At 41.2% G+C, this 17,515-nt stretch overlaps 1 protein-coding gene across 4 annotated transcripts in view; it reads left to right on the top strand.

Moving 5' to 3' along the window:
- CSMD1 (CUB and Sushi multiple domains 1) overlaps positions 1–17,515 on the top strand; it is a 2,142,320-nt gene that overhangs the window by 2,082,080 nt on the left and 42,725 nt on the right. For all 4 annotated transcript variants that reach the window (XM_035269622.3, XM_017963591.4, XM_008979004.5 and 1 more), the window contains 2 exons: positions 11,879–12,052; positions 13,821–13,994. In XM_035269622.3, the coding sequence (XP_035125513.3) occupies positions 11,879–12,052; positions 13,821–13,994 (348 nt within the window). The remainder of the gene's footprint in view (positions 1–11,878; positions 12,053–13,820; positions 13,995–17,515) is intronic.

The raw sequence follows: 17,515 nt of genomic DNA, 5'->3' as shown, positions 1-17,515 counted from the left end.
ATGCCCTCTCTCATCACTCCTATTCAACCAAGTATTAGAAGTTGTGTCCAGGGCAATCAGGCAAAATAAAGAAATAAAGGGTATTCAAATAGGTAAAGAGGAAGTAAAATCGTCTCTATTTGCAGATGACATGCTTGTATATTTAGAAGACCCCATCAACTCAGCCCAAAATCTCCTTAAGCTGATAAGCAACTTCAGCAATGTCTCAGAATACAAAAATCAATGTGCAAAAATCACAAGCATTTCTATACACCAATAACAGACAAACAGGGAGCCAAATCATGGGGGAACTCCCATTCATATTGCTATAAAGAGAATAAAATACCTAGGACTACGACTTACAAGGGATATGAAAGACCTCTTTAAGGAGAACTGCAAACTACTGCTCAAGAAATGAGACAGGACACAAAGAAATGGAAAAACATTCCATGCTCATGGTTAGGAAGAATCCATATTGTGAAAATGGCCACACTTTCCAAAGTAATCTATAGATTCAATGGTATCCCCATCAAGCTTCCACTGACTTTCTTCACAGAATTGAAAAAAAAAAAAAAACACCTTAAATTTTATAGAGAACCAAAGAAGAACCTGCGTAACCAAGACAATTCCAAGCAACAACAACAACAAAAAAGAACTGGATACATCACATTATCTGACTTCAACCCATGCTACAAGGCTACACAGTAAACAAAACAGCATAGTGCTGGTACCAAACAGGTATGTACACCAACAGAACAGAACAGAGGCCTCAGAAATGGCACCACACGCCTGTAACCATCTTATTTTTGACAAACCTGACAGAAACCACCAATCGGGAAAGGATTCCCTATTTAATAAAAGGTGTTGGGAAAACTGGCTAGTGGCTAGCCATATGCAGAAAGCTAAAACCGGATCCTTTCCTTATATCTTATAGAAAAATTAACTTAAGATGGATTAAAGATTTAAACATAAGACCTAAAACCATACAAACTCTAGAAGAAAACCTAGGCAATACCATTCAAGACATAGGCATAGGCAAAGACTTCATGCCTAAAACACCAAAAGCAATGGCAAAGAAAAGCCAAAATAGACAAATGGGATCTAATTAAACTAAAGAGCCTCTGCACAGCAAAAGAAACTATCATCAAAGTGAACAGGCCACCTACAGAATGGAAGTAAATTTTTGCAGGCTATGCATCTGACAGAGGGCTAACGTCCAGAATCTACAAAGAACTGAAACAAATTTACAGGAAAACAACAAACAACCCTAATAAAGTTGGGCAACGGATATGAACATACACTTCCCAAAAGAAGACATTTATGCATCCAACAAACAATTGAAAAAAGCTCATCGTCACTGGTCATTAGAGAAATGCAAAGTAAAAAACCACATTGAGATACCTTCTCACGATCATTTAAAAGCCAGGAGACAACAGATGCTGGAGAGGATGTGGAGAAATACAAACTCTTTTGTATTTCCCACTGTTGGTGGGAGTGTAAATTGGTTAAACCACTGTGGAAGACAGTGTGGTGATTCCTCAAGGATCTAGAAATAGAAATACCATTTGGCCCCGCAATCCTATTACTGGATATATATCCAAAGAATTATAAATGGTTCTGTTACAAAGACACATGCACCCGTATGTTTACTGCGGCACTGTTCACAAAGGCAAAGACTGGGAAGCAACCCAAATGCCCATCAATGATAGACTGGATAAAGATAATTTGACACATGTACACCATGAAATACTATGCAGCCATCAAAAAGGATGAGTTCATGTCCTTTGTAGGAACATGGATGAAGCTGGAAACCATCATTCTCAGCAAACTAACACAAGAATAGAAAACAAAACACTGGGCCAGGCGTGGTGGCTCAAGCCTGTAATCCCAGCACTTTGGGAGGCTGAGATGGGTGGATCATGAGGTTGAGAGATCGAGACATCCTGGTCAACATGGTGAAATCCCATCTCTACTAAAAATACAAAAAATTAGCTGGACATGGTGGCGCGTGCCTGTAGTCCCAGCTACTCGGGAGGCTGAGGCAGGAGAACTGCCTGAACCCAGGAGGCAGAGGTTGCAGTGAGCCGAGATCGCGCCATTGCACTCCAGCCTGGGTAACAAGAGCGAAACTCCGTCTCAAAAAAAAAAAAAAAAAAGAAAACCAAACACTGCATGTTCTCGCTCATAAGTGCGTGTTGAACAATGAGAACAAATGGACGCAGGGAGGGGAGCATCACACACGGGGGCCTGTGTTGGGGGAGGAATAGCATTAGGATAAACACCTAATGGAGATGATGGGAGGATGGATGCAGGCAACCATCATGGCACATGTATGCCTATGTAACAAACCTGCATGTTCCGCACAATGTACCCCAGAACTTAAAATACAATAAAAAATTAATAATTAAAGAATGAAAATGGTATGTATTTACATTAATTTGGTCTTTTTTCAAAAAAGTTCAAAATTATGCATAATTTTTTTAAATGGATTGAAAATGTCTCCATTAGAAAGTGTTTTGAAAAATCTATTACAAATCTTGAATAAGCAGTTTCAAGAACAATCTATCTGCACGGGCAAGGATCACCTGAGGAAACTAAGCCAGGCCCAGTAACTCCAAGAAGCAAAATCTGTTATTTGAAGATACAGGGTGAAAGTAAGGACGTAACCCTGGAGAAAATCCGTCACCAAAAGGGTGTTTCCACACCTGTCTGTAAAACATGACCTACTTAAATTACTGCAGAACTTACATGAATGCTGCTTGCTTTCTCTTTCTCATGCTCTCTAGTATATTGTTGAATCTATTCAGTGCATTATATATTACTGAATACAATGTGTTCATTATATATACATTATACATATTGAACACAATTAATAAATATATCAATGTGTGTACATCACTGAGTGTCCTCATTAGAGTTTTCAGTAGATGATAAAATTTCCCTGGACTGCACATGCTTCTTCATGTAGAGAGTTGCAAGTCCGTCTGGGAGTTTTCATGCATTCCTAAACATTCTTCTGAAATTGCCTGACTATTGAACAGCACTCTCCCCTCTAGGCAGCTTTGGTGTGGATTAGGTCTTCTGTCTGGAACTTGGTTCTCTGAAAGGCACCAGGTTCCACTGGGAGGGAGCCGGGTAGTTCAAGACACGTCTGACAATATGTATTACATCTGTTAGTAATTGTAAAAATGAAAAATAGCAGCAACTTATATTTGATGGCTGCTCTACTGCTTACAAACACCCCTAATCTTATTCTTTTGGTCCTTACCAGTACAGGATGAAGGAAAGGCTTTTATTGGCTTTTTGGGAGTTAAAGTGTCACGTTCAGTTTACATAACTGTTAAATCATGGGTCAGCTTGGGGCTTATTGATCCCCAATAAGCCTTCATCTATCGAGTTATTCTTCTGTCTGAATGTCAGGGCTTTGGAGTCAAAAGGACGAGATGCATGTTGAATAGTTGGCTGCTGGGAGATGGCCCAAAACACGCCTTAGTGCTATGCAATACACCTTAGGAGCTTTTGAAAGATGATTTGCTCATAAATGAGTCCGTATGCTCAGAAGAAGATAAGGAAGAAAACAGTGCCCAGATTATAATGTACAAAATGTTTGTGTTATAGATATTGGATACAGCACATAAGAAATAACAGAATTGGAAAAGATAGAATATCTAAAGGGAAAAAATAGAAATGACACACACATTTCTGCATACTAATGAGTAAACCATGGGTAATTCATTTAGTACAAAAATTTTCAAAGTTGATAAATACAGTTTTGTAGTAACTGGAAGGACTGAGATTCATAATGTATGAAACGTGGTAATGAAGCATATCCCTTTACCAAAGACATGTTTTGCTGGGCGTTGGCAGCACCTGGAACTTGGCAAGAACATATGTCCACAAGAAACAATAAAGTTGCATGTGAGACTCAGAGGAAAATAGGGATGAGTGAATAAAATGACAGGAGAACGGAGATAATACTGCTTGAGAAGATTATATGACTGGAAGATAAATGAAGGAACAGAGCCTGCAATCCTAAATCTGCACAAATATTCAATACAGTAGCAATTGGATACTTCCAGAACCCAAGTATCAACTAGGTGCCATATTTGGAGACAATGATTATAAATGGTATTTATTGATGACTTAAAATGCACTTGGCATTTGGGAGATTTATGATTAGAACATACAGTAAGTGCTTATTCCTTTAACATGCAGATAAGAAAGCTTAGAGAAGTGAAGATATGCCCAACATCATAAAACCAAGAACACTGTCGTGCTAATTCTGCCCAATAAGGAGGAGTGTGTTGTGTTAATTCGAAGTGAAATGAGCTCTGGGACCTGAATTTGTCTGTCCCGAGATGGATGTAAGGGACACGTGCAGGGGTCTTTGTGCCTTAGTTCTGCCTGGCTAATTGTGACCTTCATCCTGTACTGCCAGGATGCTGATGTGCTCTTGCCTATCAGTCTTGCCATTGCTCTTCTTCCATCTCTTGTTCTTTGAATTAACCCTTTCCCTGTTTCCATGGTTACAGCCCCTTTGAAAATCACTCTGGGTTTCCACCACACTAAATGTCCGTCAGTAACAGTCAGGCTCATCTGGACCATACCAGGGTTCAGGAGATAGCTGTAGCGGGGAACTGACTTACACTAAACAGGCAGTTGGTAAGAACTTATCTTTTAAAAATTCTGAAAACAATCTATATAATCATGGCTTCAACTCTAAAAAAGATGACCCCTTGACAAAATAAAACAACCCCCAAAACTATGACTTTAAAAAGCAAATCGCCCAATCATGAAAAAATGGGAAATTACCCAGATACAACCACACCAGATTTTCTACAAGAAACTCAATTTTCAAGCAAAACAACTGTCCCTAGACATGTTGAAGAGAATGAAATACATTTTTTAAGACAGCATCTTGAGGGACAAATCCACAAAAAATGGGGAACGACGTAAAGTCTTAGGGACCCCAAGAAGGCTGCCTAAATTATGCTTGAAACAAGAACAAAATTCATTCTTGAAGCTGATATGAAAGTGGATGATTACTCAGTTCTGGTTTTTCTTTTTCATTAAGAAGCATTAAAAACTTTTTCTAATTTTAATTTTTATGGATATAGATCAGGTGTTTATATTTGTGGGCACATGGAGTTTTTGATACACACATACGGTGAGTTATAAGCACATCCTCGAGAAGCTTTATTATGGAGTACAGAGACTAGGACTTCTTTTCTCTGAGACAAGGTCTCACTGTGTTACCCAGGCTGGAGTGGAGTGGTGCAACCACAGCTCACTGCTACTTCCATCTCCTGGACTCAAGTGGTCCTGCCTCCTCCCAAGTACCTCAGCTTCCCAAGTAGCTTGGATCACAGGTGCACACCACTATGCCCAGCAAACGATTTACAGTTTGTTTTGTAGAGATGGGGGTCTTCCTAAGTTGCCCAAGCTCGTCTCGAACTCCTGGGCTCAAGCAATCCTCCAGCCTCAGGCTCCCAAAGTGCTGGGATTATAGGCAAGACATTTATAAAATCAGAAACTGACACCCCCAAAACATAAGGAGCTTATAAAAAGAGAACTTCAGAGTTTGCAATGAAGTGGAGTCTCCTACCCAGGAGAATTTCATCTGAACCAGCTGAGGGGACTAAGATCACAGTGCTCAGGTGCTGGCAGTGTTCTCAGTGAGACACTATGGAAAGGAAGAACTCGAATGAAACTCTTACCTAGAGTGAGTGTTCACACAACAAGAAAATAAGCTGGTTGTCAAAACCATGGATTGACTTGATGATATATAGAGCAGATACCCAAACATATTCCTCATAAATATATGTTCTTTTGGAAATATACTTTTATGAATATAGCTTCACAAGACAACATCTAGATTTGCATCAATTTTTTGCTTAATATTGTTATGAGACAGATATTCGTAAGTACTATTTGGAAAGGGTATTTATCTTTGATTAGGGCATAATGATTCTAGTTTAAAGAGTGAAAATAATATTGGATGATGGATTCAGGACCTCGAATTCTAATGATAGCCCAAACAAAATAATAGAAAGGGTATATTATTATTAAATATATTTAATACAATAATGTAATTATTAAATTATTCATAGAAATTAATGTAAAATTTTTCTCAGAGTAAAATTAAAATAATTTCAAATGTATATAGTGAGAAGAAATTCTGAATTCATAGTATACAGGCAAAGAACTAGGAAGTTCTGGATAAAAGCAGGCTCATGTGTGACAAATGCTCCAATGCAATGCCCAGGCAAAGTCTTATCAGTAAGAATCATCCCATCCTCAGTTCACCCAGGTATCACATATCCAGAATCATGACTTCAGTTTTGTAAAATAGCGTAAGTGGGCTCTTGAGGAATTGGTATGCATCTGTGGTGATGGATCTGGTAACTATGATCTTTGAAGATGGTTTCAAAAATTTTTGTCATTACTTTGGCCAAGAGCAAAGTAAAGTAGTTATTCATAGCTATTTTCAAATATTTAAAATGCTCTCATCTCAAAGACGGAAGAAACCAGTTGTGGGGAGTTGTTTTCCATGTCAGTGCTAGCCCTGATTGATGGGTAGAGTCACCACGAAAACCGTGCTGAGATCTACACATCTTAATCAGGAATATGTGGGTAGGAAAAAAGAGACAAACATAAAATTAATTGCACGTATCTGCCAAGGCAAGGCCTAAGGTTCATTACATGTGCCTACTCCCATTCACGGGTCTGTAAAAGCAGTGTATTGTCTGTTCTCACAGTGCTAATAAAAACATACCCGAGGCTCGGGAATTTATAAAGGAAAGAGGTTTAATGTACTCACAGTTCCAACTGACTAGGGAAGCCTTCACAACCACTGCAGAAGGCAGAGCAGAAGCAAAGCCACGTCTCACGTCGTGGCAGGCAGGAGCGCGTCGGGGGTCGGGGGGGAACACCCCTCATAAAACCATCACATCCGGTGAGACTTATTCACTACCGCGAGAACAGAAAGACCTGCCCCCGTGATTCAATTATCTCCACCTGGTCTCACCCTTCACAAGTGGGGAGTATTACAGTTTAAGGTGAGATTTGGGTGAGGGTATAGCCAACCCACAACAAGCAGGCACCGTGTACAGAGAGATAGGTTTTGGAATCAGTGTAAAACATTCCCAAATCCCCCTTCATTTGTATATTTGTAAACGGGTAGATCTGCCCAACAAGGCAACGAAGACTTTATGCAAAAGGCAGGGTCCACTTTGGTTCTTTAAATTAAGTTTCCTTGGGCTCTATAGCCTAGGCCCACTATGTTTTCCATCCTGATGCAAGACTTTTTGACAAAAGCATTTTTTTCCCCCAAATTGTGGCTGAGATATTTCGTAGTTTATTTTTAGGGCTACTAGAAAGAATATTACTTCCTGAGATTGTGCTTCGGTTTCACGTGCAACGTGAATCATACTTCTGGCCTGCTAGTTGTCTCCACTGATTCCCAATGTGGGAGAATATGCCAGAATCCTTTTTGAGCATCGCAGCTGGATTGGCTAAGCTTGGGAATAGATGAACTTTGACAGACCGAGTACTGAGAATGTCAACTATGGGAGAGCCGTATTTAAGGAAAGGAAAGATGACTTTATATGCCTAATATTCAAGAACTCAACCCATGCTGTGTTTTAGGTCCCTCATCTGGATTCTAAGAAGAAACTTTGAGAGAAAATGGAACGTGCATGAAAACAACATTGTAAATAGATTTCAAGCAAAGTAATGCAGAGGTGCATCAGAATACGTTGTTATAAAATGTAGCCATCCCTCCATCAACACGATAGCTCCTGCACTATTGCCAGGAACTCCCAGAGTTCTGCAAATTGCCAATGACCTGCTCTAATTTACCCACTGTACTGTGTAATGCGACACATCTCCCCAGGTTGCAAATTAAGCCCTGAGAATGCTGACCTGGTATCCACTCTCTCAGGCACCTGCTAATCCACGTGATCCCTTAATTATTTTCTCCTGTTTATCTCCCCTGTGGTAGTTTGCTTAAACCAACAGAGAGCACACCAGCTAGAAAGAGGCTGTGGTTTATGGTCTAGGTTTCCTGTTACAGAATCCCATATTCATATTCTGAAAACATTTTACATCACTTAGAGAACCCAACCCCTCCTGTTGTATTACCTCTTTAATCTCCAGTATTCAAGATATTAGTGACAGAATGAGATATTTCCCACATAAAGGACATTATCTTATTAGATTCTTTTGCTTTCATTTGAAATAAGTTTGCATTTATTGCACTATTAAAACCTATGAGGAGATGAATTGCTCCATAAATACAATATCATGGCTATTTATATGGCTAAAATAGCTGATGATATGATTCAAAATACTGTTTTTAGACTGTAGTTGTTCATAGTTCTTACAGTCATATTTGAATACATTCTTCAATTGCCTTGTAAATACAAGGTAATTGGAAAGATAAAAATACTTAATAAAACAACTGATTATGATAATGCTTATATCACAGCACAGAGGTAATGTCGGAGCAGAAAGACTAGCCCCTCATCTTTGCTATTCTGTCTTAAGTATAAAATATGTTCTGTATGATAGTCAGAAAAATTCCCAATGCCAGTCGTCAAATTTTGCAAATGCATTGTCAGTGGCTAGGGAATAAATAGCAAAATTCTCAGCTGTGGTTTTTTCTGTCATGTTTCTGAATATTATTCAATGATATTTTTCTTGTTCCTCAAGAACTATGGTACAGCATTCAGAGGTTAATAAAATACAGTTCTTCTTTTTATTAAATCTATACTCCGAGGAATAAATAAAGTCAAGACCAAGTAACATTAATAAAAGTTGAGAATAGATCAGGTGCCGTGGCTCATGTCTGTAATCCTAGCACTTTGGGAGGCTGAGGTGGGTGGATCATGAGGTCAGGAGTCGGAGACCAGCCTGGCCAACATAGTGAAACCCTATCTCTACTTAAAAAAAAAAAAATTAGCCAGGCATAGTGGTGGGCACCTGTAATCCCAACTACCCAGGAGGCTGAGACAGGAGAATCATCTGAACCCGGGAGATGGATGTTGCAGTGAGCAGAGATTGTGCCACTGTACTCCATCCTGGGCTACAGTGTGAGACTCTGTATCAAAAAAAAAAAGTGGAGAACAATAGCAAAAGGGAGATGTAGGCAAAGTACTTGAGAAATCCTGGTGGGAGTGGGAGCAACTGGAGGCTGACGGAGGAGCAGATGTAATGGAAGCCACCTGGCTTTAGGTGGAATTCCAGCAAGTAGGCATGGGGTAAAGCCATTCCAGACAGCAAGAGCTGTGAACATGAGCGACAGCGTAGATGTGGACTATGGCCTAGGAAGCCTGACTTGCTTGAAACGAGCAGGTGCTGGGGTGGAACTCTCAATCGTCGCATGGTCACGAGAGCCTGGACCGATAGGGCCACCAGATAGTGGAAAAGGTCTGATCCCTCTGACACCCACTCTAGGCGAGGCTTTGAGCTGAGTCCTGGTGCACAGAGCATGGTGCTGCACTCAGAACTCACAGTCCAATCATGGAGGTGAATTGGTAGGAAAAATCATAATGCTATCTGCTGAACCCCAAGCAAAACAGAATAGAAAATAGGAGGCTGGTGCTTTAAATAGGCAGGACCAAAGATAGGCTCTGCCTTTGTAGGAAAAAGCCCGAAGCAAGGGAGAACTTTGCTTCTTGTAGGAATGAGCAGCGCTTCCTTTGGGGTTTGTGGAGGTTGCACACGTGGGGCAGAGAGGTTAGAGGGACAGGAAGATGTGGCATCGGCAGGCAAGACTGCAGAGGAAGCTTCAGCCCAGTGAGGCAGGACAGGCCCAGGGAAGCAGGTGGAAAATGTGGTTTATTCAGGAACTACATCAAGACGAGGAACAGATGAAAGATTTCTGAAAGCCCCAACAATAGTCCAAATCACTGGCCCTGGCTTGAGGTTTTCTTCAAACCAAATACGGTTTAAGAGAGCTGTCATTCACTAAGGTGTGTTAAGCAGAGACTGGGCGAAATGGATCTGTGACAGAGGACTTGGGCCTATGCTTGATGCTGTCATGAACAGCACAGTGTTGTATGATCTACAAGCCCAATACCTCCATGCCTTGGACAAATTCCGCACACTCTCTGTGACACCACGCAAATCTATGCATAGGCAAAGTCACTCAGTGTTGTCCCTAGAAATTGCACTTGGTGGGGAGAAGAAACCTCATTTATTAGTATTCAAATGTGATTTTTTAGTATATGCAGATCTAGAGAATTAAATACGTCCATTGATGTTTACTGCTAATCATAGTTTTTCCTGCGTATATGTGAATCTGATCCACCTGACATTTTATGACCATGCGTTAATACTCAAGAACAGTTTGCAAATTAGCCTTGGAGTGTACTGCCCAAATAACTGACTTTAGCCCAAAGACCGTGTGGTTGCACGGAATGGACAGAATAAGGCGCACTGTATTCCCCTACAGGCAAACGTGTGGTTGCACGGAATGGACAGAATAAGGCGCACTGTATTCCCCTACAGGCAAACGTGTGGTTGCACGGAATGGACAGAATAAGGCGCACTGTATTCCCCTACAGGCACAGGATATTTGTAATGTGTTCTATTTTCAGCAATAAGTACCAATAATCACAAACCAAATACTGAGGTTGAATATTTGGTTTATGGATTTTCTAAAAATGGATTCAGTTCTAATCCCCAGACCAATATTTAGTATTTGTACTGCTACAGACTTGCGCGTTGAAGAGCTGACCTTCAAGCGGGCCCTTCTAGGGGGAAAATGCACATGTGGGAGACCCTGTGAGAGGAGAGAGATCCCACAGTTAATGGAACGTGCTACCAACAGCCCTAAGAATGCAGGGCTCTAGGTCTGTGCTATGCCATGGGACACTTGGTGGCACCATTTCCACTGGTATAGGGGGTTTCTGTGGGATAAGTGAAACAGTGGAACTTTGTTAAATTTCCAAATCGAGGAAGCCATTTCTAAAATCACACAGGTCTAGGTACTTGTCAGAGACTCTCACCTGCTTTACTTGCATTTGAGGTATTCATTGTGTGCATGTGTGAGATGTTAAGGTAAATCTGCTAACGAGCACCTCAGGTCTCTTTCAGCGTCCACCTGTGTCGGTCACTCAGAAAGTCACCAATAACAATCAGTGTGGTGGTTTTAGGTTGCAAACTGCTTGGCTTTTTTCAGTATCAAAAGCAAGTGCGGAAAAACAGCATGGATAGCGTAAACAATGCCAAATCCGGTATGCCAATAAGATTCCTCCTCTAAAACGCAGCCTTATCGAACCACATTCCAGAAAACACAGGTCACCCAGGGGAGCATGCTAGGACCCTGAGGGCACCGGGTTTCTTCAGGAATCAATTTCTGAATGTTCACTCCACTGGAAAGAAACACACAAAACAACCTTTTGTTCTCTCAGCAAGGTTTTTTTAACTTACACTAAAACACCTGTGCAGTGGAGTTTAGATGCAATTCTAGAAACAAGGCTTTGAGGGGCTGGCCTTTCAGGGGTCCCCTGCTCTCCTCTGTTAAATTCTATGAACTGCAGATGTGCGGCCTTCCCTAGCGTAAGTCAAAGTTAATGGAGTGAGTGGTGTCCCCTGTGTCTGTCGCTAAGGAACCTCAGACTAAACTGAACTCACAGGTGGAATTAGGCCACTTTCTGCCCTCCTGTGTGCTCTGGCACAAATGTCGTTTGCAGGCAAAACTTGACCAATCAAGAAATTAGGCCTTTCAGCCTTCTGGAGCCTTCCTCCTGACATTTTGCTTGAGAAGTACACTATTTCTTCGCTATGAAAATAGGGTCAATATTCCATCCATCTTGCTTGCAGTCTCTGTGCTTTGGTACTGCTTTTATAAATGACAAGCACTCTAAATTTTAAATTGGCTTTATGTTTTTAGCTGGCCACTGCGGTTCCCCAGACCCAATTGTGAACGGTCATATTAGTGGAGATGGCTTCAGTTACAGGGACACGGTGGTTTACCAGTGTAATCCCGGTTTCCGGCTCGTTGGAACTTCCGTGAGGATATGCCTGCAGGACCACAGGTGGTCTGGACAAACGCCCGTCTGTGTCCGTAAGTGCACTCTTTGTGGACGAATTCATCAGATGCTTCCTTTTGCCACAGTCCCTTCTGTTATTAGGTCACAACACACACCCGTGTAATCTTCACTGTGAAACAGAAAAGCAAACTTTCTCTTTGGCCTGTACAAAGAAAGAGAACAGAACTGTCACATTCACTGCCTTTTTTTTTTTCATCTCCCTCCCTTTTTCTTTCCCACAAACTCCTTTTCCAGACTCCACACTTAATTTGCTCATTAATTCATTTTAAATGGCTCCCCGACCAAGTGGTGTCATGGATTCCTCCTCCCTGATTTTATCACAGGATAAACTGGGTGGAGAGAAATGTCAATTGTCGGAGGGTGGCGGTGAAGAGTCTGGGTCTGCCAGGCAGCTCTGGGGTCCTAGAAACAGCGGCACTCCCTTTCTCATCTGTGTTGCATGTATTTCTGTCATTGTTTTATCAAGAATATAGGGAGTTTTGTAAGCACACTTTCTTTTACTAGAAAGAGATAAAATTGGACGGGTGTGGTGGCTCATGCCTGTAATCCCAGCACTTTGGGAGGTCGAGGCAGGTGGACCACCTGAGGTCAGGAGTTCAAGACCAGCCTGGACAACATGGCGAGACCCCATCGCTACTAAAATACAAAAATTAGCTGGGCGTGGCAGTGGGCTTCTGTAATCCCAGCTACTAGGGGGGCTGAGGCAGGAGAATTGCTTGAACTCGGGAGATGGAGGTTACAGTGAGCCGAAATTGTACCACTGCACTCCAGCTGGGGTGACAGAGCGAGACTTCATCTCAAAAAAAAAAAAAAAAAAAACCAGGAAAAGAAAGCAATAACATTACATGTAATGATCAATCTTAAACTATATAACTTCAGAGATACTGACTAGTATTTTTAGAATGATACACTCTGACTTTATTGCCCAATTGCACTTAAACCCATTGTTTGTTAATATATTCTATATTTTCCTATGAATTAGGCAAAAGAAATGTTGACAAACTATCCAAGAGTGACAAGGATTATCTGTAATAGTGTCTTGAAAAATGTATGAAGTTCAAGGGTGAAAGCTTTACTTAGAGGAAAAAAGTTGTTGACAAGATAAATGAGGAAGAAAACACCAGTTTTATGAATGTACTGTGTTTCTCTTGAAAGGGCGAATGATGGATATATCTCCCTGATCTGCCTTCCTGTTTTCTGGGGCATGACATAATGACAGTTCACTGCATTTCAGAGGAACATGCAAAAGAGATTGTCAACAAAAATATGACCTGAGTGTGCATAGTTATTTTGCTAATTTCATGATGTTTAAATTGATATTGCAATAATTTTATACATGGGCAATTTAAAGTATCAAACAAATCCCCATAATGTCTCAAAAGGAGGGTTTCACCATCTGAGCTGGTGTGTAGAGAGAAAATACTCAAAACTCCTGATTGATAGAAGAATTTTTAGCATCTCTTCTTTTTCGCTGCTTCATTTTTAAGTCATTTGGTATTCTGTCGTGATTCAAGAGAGAAATAATGATTACGATGATGAGGAAAGTGTGTTTGGCAGGTGTTTGTTATTTTCCACAATTATATTAAAAGCCTGGAGGGTCAGCCTGTGGTTCTAGCTTCCAATATTCCCTTTTGAATATAAATACCATCTATAAACATTCTGATTAGTGGAAAACCTCCCATCCATGCAGTTAGTATGCCTGCGTGTTTCTTAGTAAATAATCCCAAGGGAAAGGATGACATGTGCAATATTTAACAATGATGTTGACCTGTCTCTCTACAGCCATCACCTGTGGTCACCCTGGAAACCCCGCCCACGGGTTCACCAATGGCAGTGAGTTCAACCTGAACGATGTGGTAAATTTCACCTGCAACACAGGCTTTTTGCTGCAAGGTGCGTCCAGAGCCCAGTGTCGGAGCAATGGCCAGTGGAGTAGCCCTCTGCCCACGTGTCGAGGTAGGAAAAGCGTCCAGGAATGAACCCTTTGCTCCAAGAGTGTTCTAGGCTGCCCAGTAACACCAAAGAGCCTGTCTCCATGAATCAAGGGCGAAGTATAAAGAGTTCTGCAGGGCCGGGCGCGGTGGCCCACTCCTGTAATCCCAGCACTTTGCGAGGCTGAGGCGGGCAGATCACGAGGTCAGGAGATGGAGACCATCCTGGCCAACATGGTGAAATCCCATTCTACTAAAAATACAAAAATTAACTGTGCGTGGTGGAGCGTGCCCATAAGCCCAGCTACGCGGGAGACAGAGGCAGGAGAATCGCTTGAACTGGAGAGTCGGAGGCTGCAGTGAGCTGAGATCAAGCCACTGCACTCCAGCCTGGCAACAAAGGGAGACTCTCTCAAAAAAAAAAAAGAGTTCTGCAAACTCTCAGCATTCAGGGGCGAAAGAGTTTTTGAGAGTAGGCACAAATCTCTCCATGGCTTTTTCCTGTCCTGTGGCCAGGTGTACAATCATGAAAATCTAGAATTCTTGCCTTTAAAAATAACTCATCTTCAATTTCTCTTTTTATTCATTCACGGACACATTTGTTTCCACCCTGTATAGTTAGCATTTTGGGGCCCTTATGCTTTTAATTTTATGAATGCCTTTACTAAGTGCTTAGTGTTTTTAAATTTCAGTTATTTATTTTTTGATTCATTTCTTTAAACATAGGCACAGAGACCTGGGCTAGATCTGAGTTTCCAAGAAAATTCTGTCCTGTCTGTTTGCATTTCTAGATGTTTGAGTTCACAGTGTTTAAGATTTTACTTCAATTCCTTTCCATTCCAACATCTGTCTTGTTGATGGTGCATCGTACTTTAGTGTGAAGGGGAAGTGTTTTTTGTTTTGGCTTTTTTTTTTTTGGTAGTAAGATGAAATTAAACCCAGGAATGTATCAATGTCTCTTTCATGACTACTGAAAACTCAGAGACAGAAAACACAGCTCTGGATTGAATGTTATTTATGTATTTAAACATAGAAGTACCCTTTGCTTGAACACCTTTTTCTTTCGCAACATTTGAATACTTCAGTGATTCCATTTGAATTTTTGCTTTTTTTAAAAAAAGGTATGTTTTCATTAATCAATTATTAATTAACAAATTTTACTTTCAAAAACGTTTGCTCATAAGGAAATGGCAATTTTGAAGCATGTCTATTGTAAAAACAAATTTAAATTCCAGATTGCTTTTTAAAGAAATGTTTTCTATTCTCTGAGACTTTTCAAGTCTTAGTATAAGTCCATATCTGTGTTCAGAAAATCATTCTGGTTTCATTTTGATGACTATAAACTTCGGTACTTTTTATTATTTCTAATTAAGTCATTGATTACATTTCCAACAGTGGCAGTTTCCATCGTAGATGCATATTTAGTATGTTTTAGTGCTTACCTTGGTACAGAAATTTAAATACTTTACATAACATAAAAGCTCAAAATGTATCAGTGTGCCAGGGGTATTAGGAACTATTTTAGCATTGCGATTTCAAGTGAAAGAACATTGAATGTCTTTATGAAGTTTGTACATAAGCAAAAAGTACCCTTAATGTTACACCCTAGAAATGGTTGGCCTATGGAAGCACAAGACCTTAGGAAAATCACCTTTTAGATGATGTATATTGTATAAGGCTTTGCTGCCAGAGGATGTGTGCCCAAGTTTATCTGAATTGGTATATCTGCAGTAGCAGTCAACTGCTGTTGCTAACGTACCATAAGGAAAGCAATCTACAACTGAAGGGAAATGATCACATTGAAATATGGCAAAGGCAGTGGGTAAAGAAGGACCAGAGCAGTTCTGTGCTTCCCAGGTTCAATGCCTCTGACCAACGGGCTCACCTAACAGATGAGGCATTTCAAAGTACCTCATTTTCTCAATCCCTTGCCTAGCTCTGGGACCGTGGGCCGTAGGTGAATACTTCTGAACAAATGTATGGGGATTATCGTCCCTTTTCACTTTCCAAGGCAGAGAACATCTTGCAAAGCTCAAGCTCCTAACAAAAACCTCCGTGCCATGGAGAGACTACCAGACTCTTACGCGATACCCTGTGACTGCCCTTCGTCTTAGAGCCAAACTGCCTAGAAGAGACCAGTGTGCAGAGAGGCAGCTTCATTTCTATTGATCAGCAGCTGGAGAAGGAACCTGGGATGGGAATGTATCATATTTCTCTGTCATTAGGGGGATTTTCAGGAAAACACGGCCATTGCTTTGGGTTCTGAAAAGAAGTGAGGATGTGGAGCAGTTATTGCTTCTGGTCCCGGAGAAGGGAGTCTGGAGAGGGAAGCAGCTGGTTAGTGAGCACATGGCAGCACTCACTAGCAGCTCCTAGAGGAGGAGCCTTGGTCAGAGGGCGGGTGCTTTGCTGAGACCCATGATGTGAGGCACGCCACAGGAGCAGTGACCAATCATGGAGCTGGGAAAACTGCTCAAATCATTTGCCATTAAATCTCAAACTGGTGTTTTCATGTTTCCTTCATCAGGCAATCAGTACATTCACTTAACTGAGAATAGGGACATCACTGGATAAGAAGGACCTCCATGGTCCTCAAAAAAGTTTGAAAGAGAATAAATAATAGAAACTGATGTTCTTATCCATATTTGCTTTTTGTTTGTTTGTTTTTCAGACAGAGTCTCACTCTGTCTCCCAGGATGGAGTGCAGTGGCATGATCTTGGCTTACTGCAGCCTGCACCTCCCTGGTTCAAACAATTCTCCTACTTCAGCTGCCCAAGTAGCTGGAATTACAGGCGCCCACCACCTCACCTGGCTAATTTTTGTATTTTTAGTAGGGATGGGGTTTCACCATGTTGGCTAGGCTGGTCTCGAACTCCTGACCTTAAGTGATCTGCCCGCATAGCCTCCCAAAGTGCTGCAATTACAGGTGTCATTGCAGCCACCACGCCCGGCCATGTTTGTATTTCTACTTGAGCATCTTTAAGATGACATCTCTGATTAGGGAGCCTATACAGAGAAAATGGCTTGATGAGTAGAACCCAATGAAGGGATAAGATTTCCAGCTGGTACTCTCCAGGAAAAAGGGAGTGGGGTGCAGCTGGGATTCATGTCACCAAGGAATGCTGATGCATTTGATTATTATGCTATACCAGACATGTGTTCAGACGAGGATCAGGGGTCCTGATCCTTGTGTATTTCTAGTTCAGTGATCATCGTGACTTTGGACCTGTTATTGATCAGTGTATTAACTTCTTCTTTTACCCTTCCACATACCCAGCTGTTGCCACAGATCACAGCATATGTGTTCATTGGAATTTCTCCACGCTGGGCTAAATGTATATAAGACATCAGTGTTCTCGTTCCTCCCAGCTGACAAAATTAGGTTCCATGTCAGGTTTTCACACCTGGACATCAAGTCTTAGCATATTGGGGGGTAAGGTGTTAAAATGAGGTTCATCAGTCTAAAGTGAACCTCTTTATTTCTTTCTGACGCATTACCCTGTACTTAACACCGTGTCTTGAACCAGGTCTGGAGAAGTTGCAGG

This window comes from Callithrix jacchus, chromosome 13 (assembly GCF_049354715.1).
Source record: "Callithrix jacchus isolate 240 chromosome 13, calJac240_pri, whole genome shotgun sequence".
NCBI lineage: Eukaryota > Metazoa > Chordata > Mammalia > Primates > Cebidae > Callithrix > Callithrix jacchus.
Note: the sequence above shows the minus strand (reverse complement) of the source record. Positions and strands in the feature narration are given on the sequence as shown.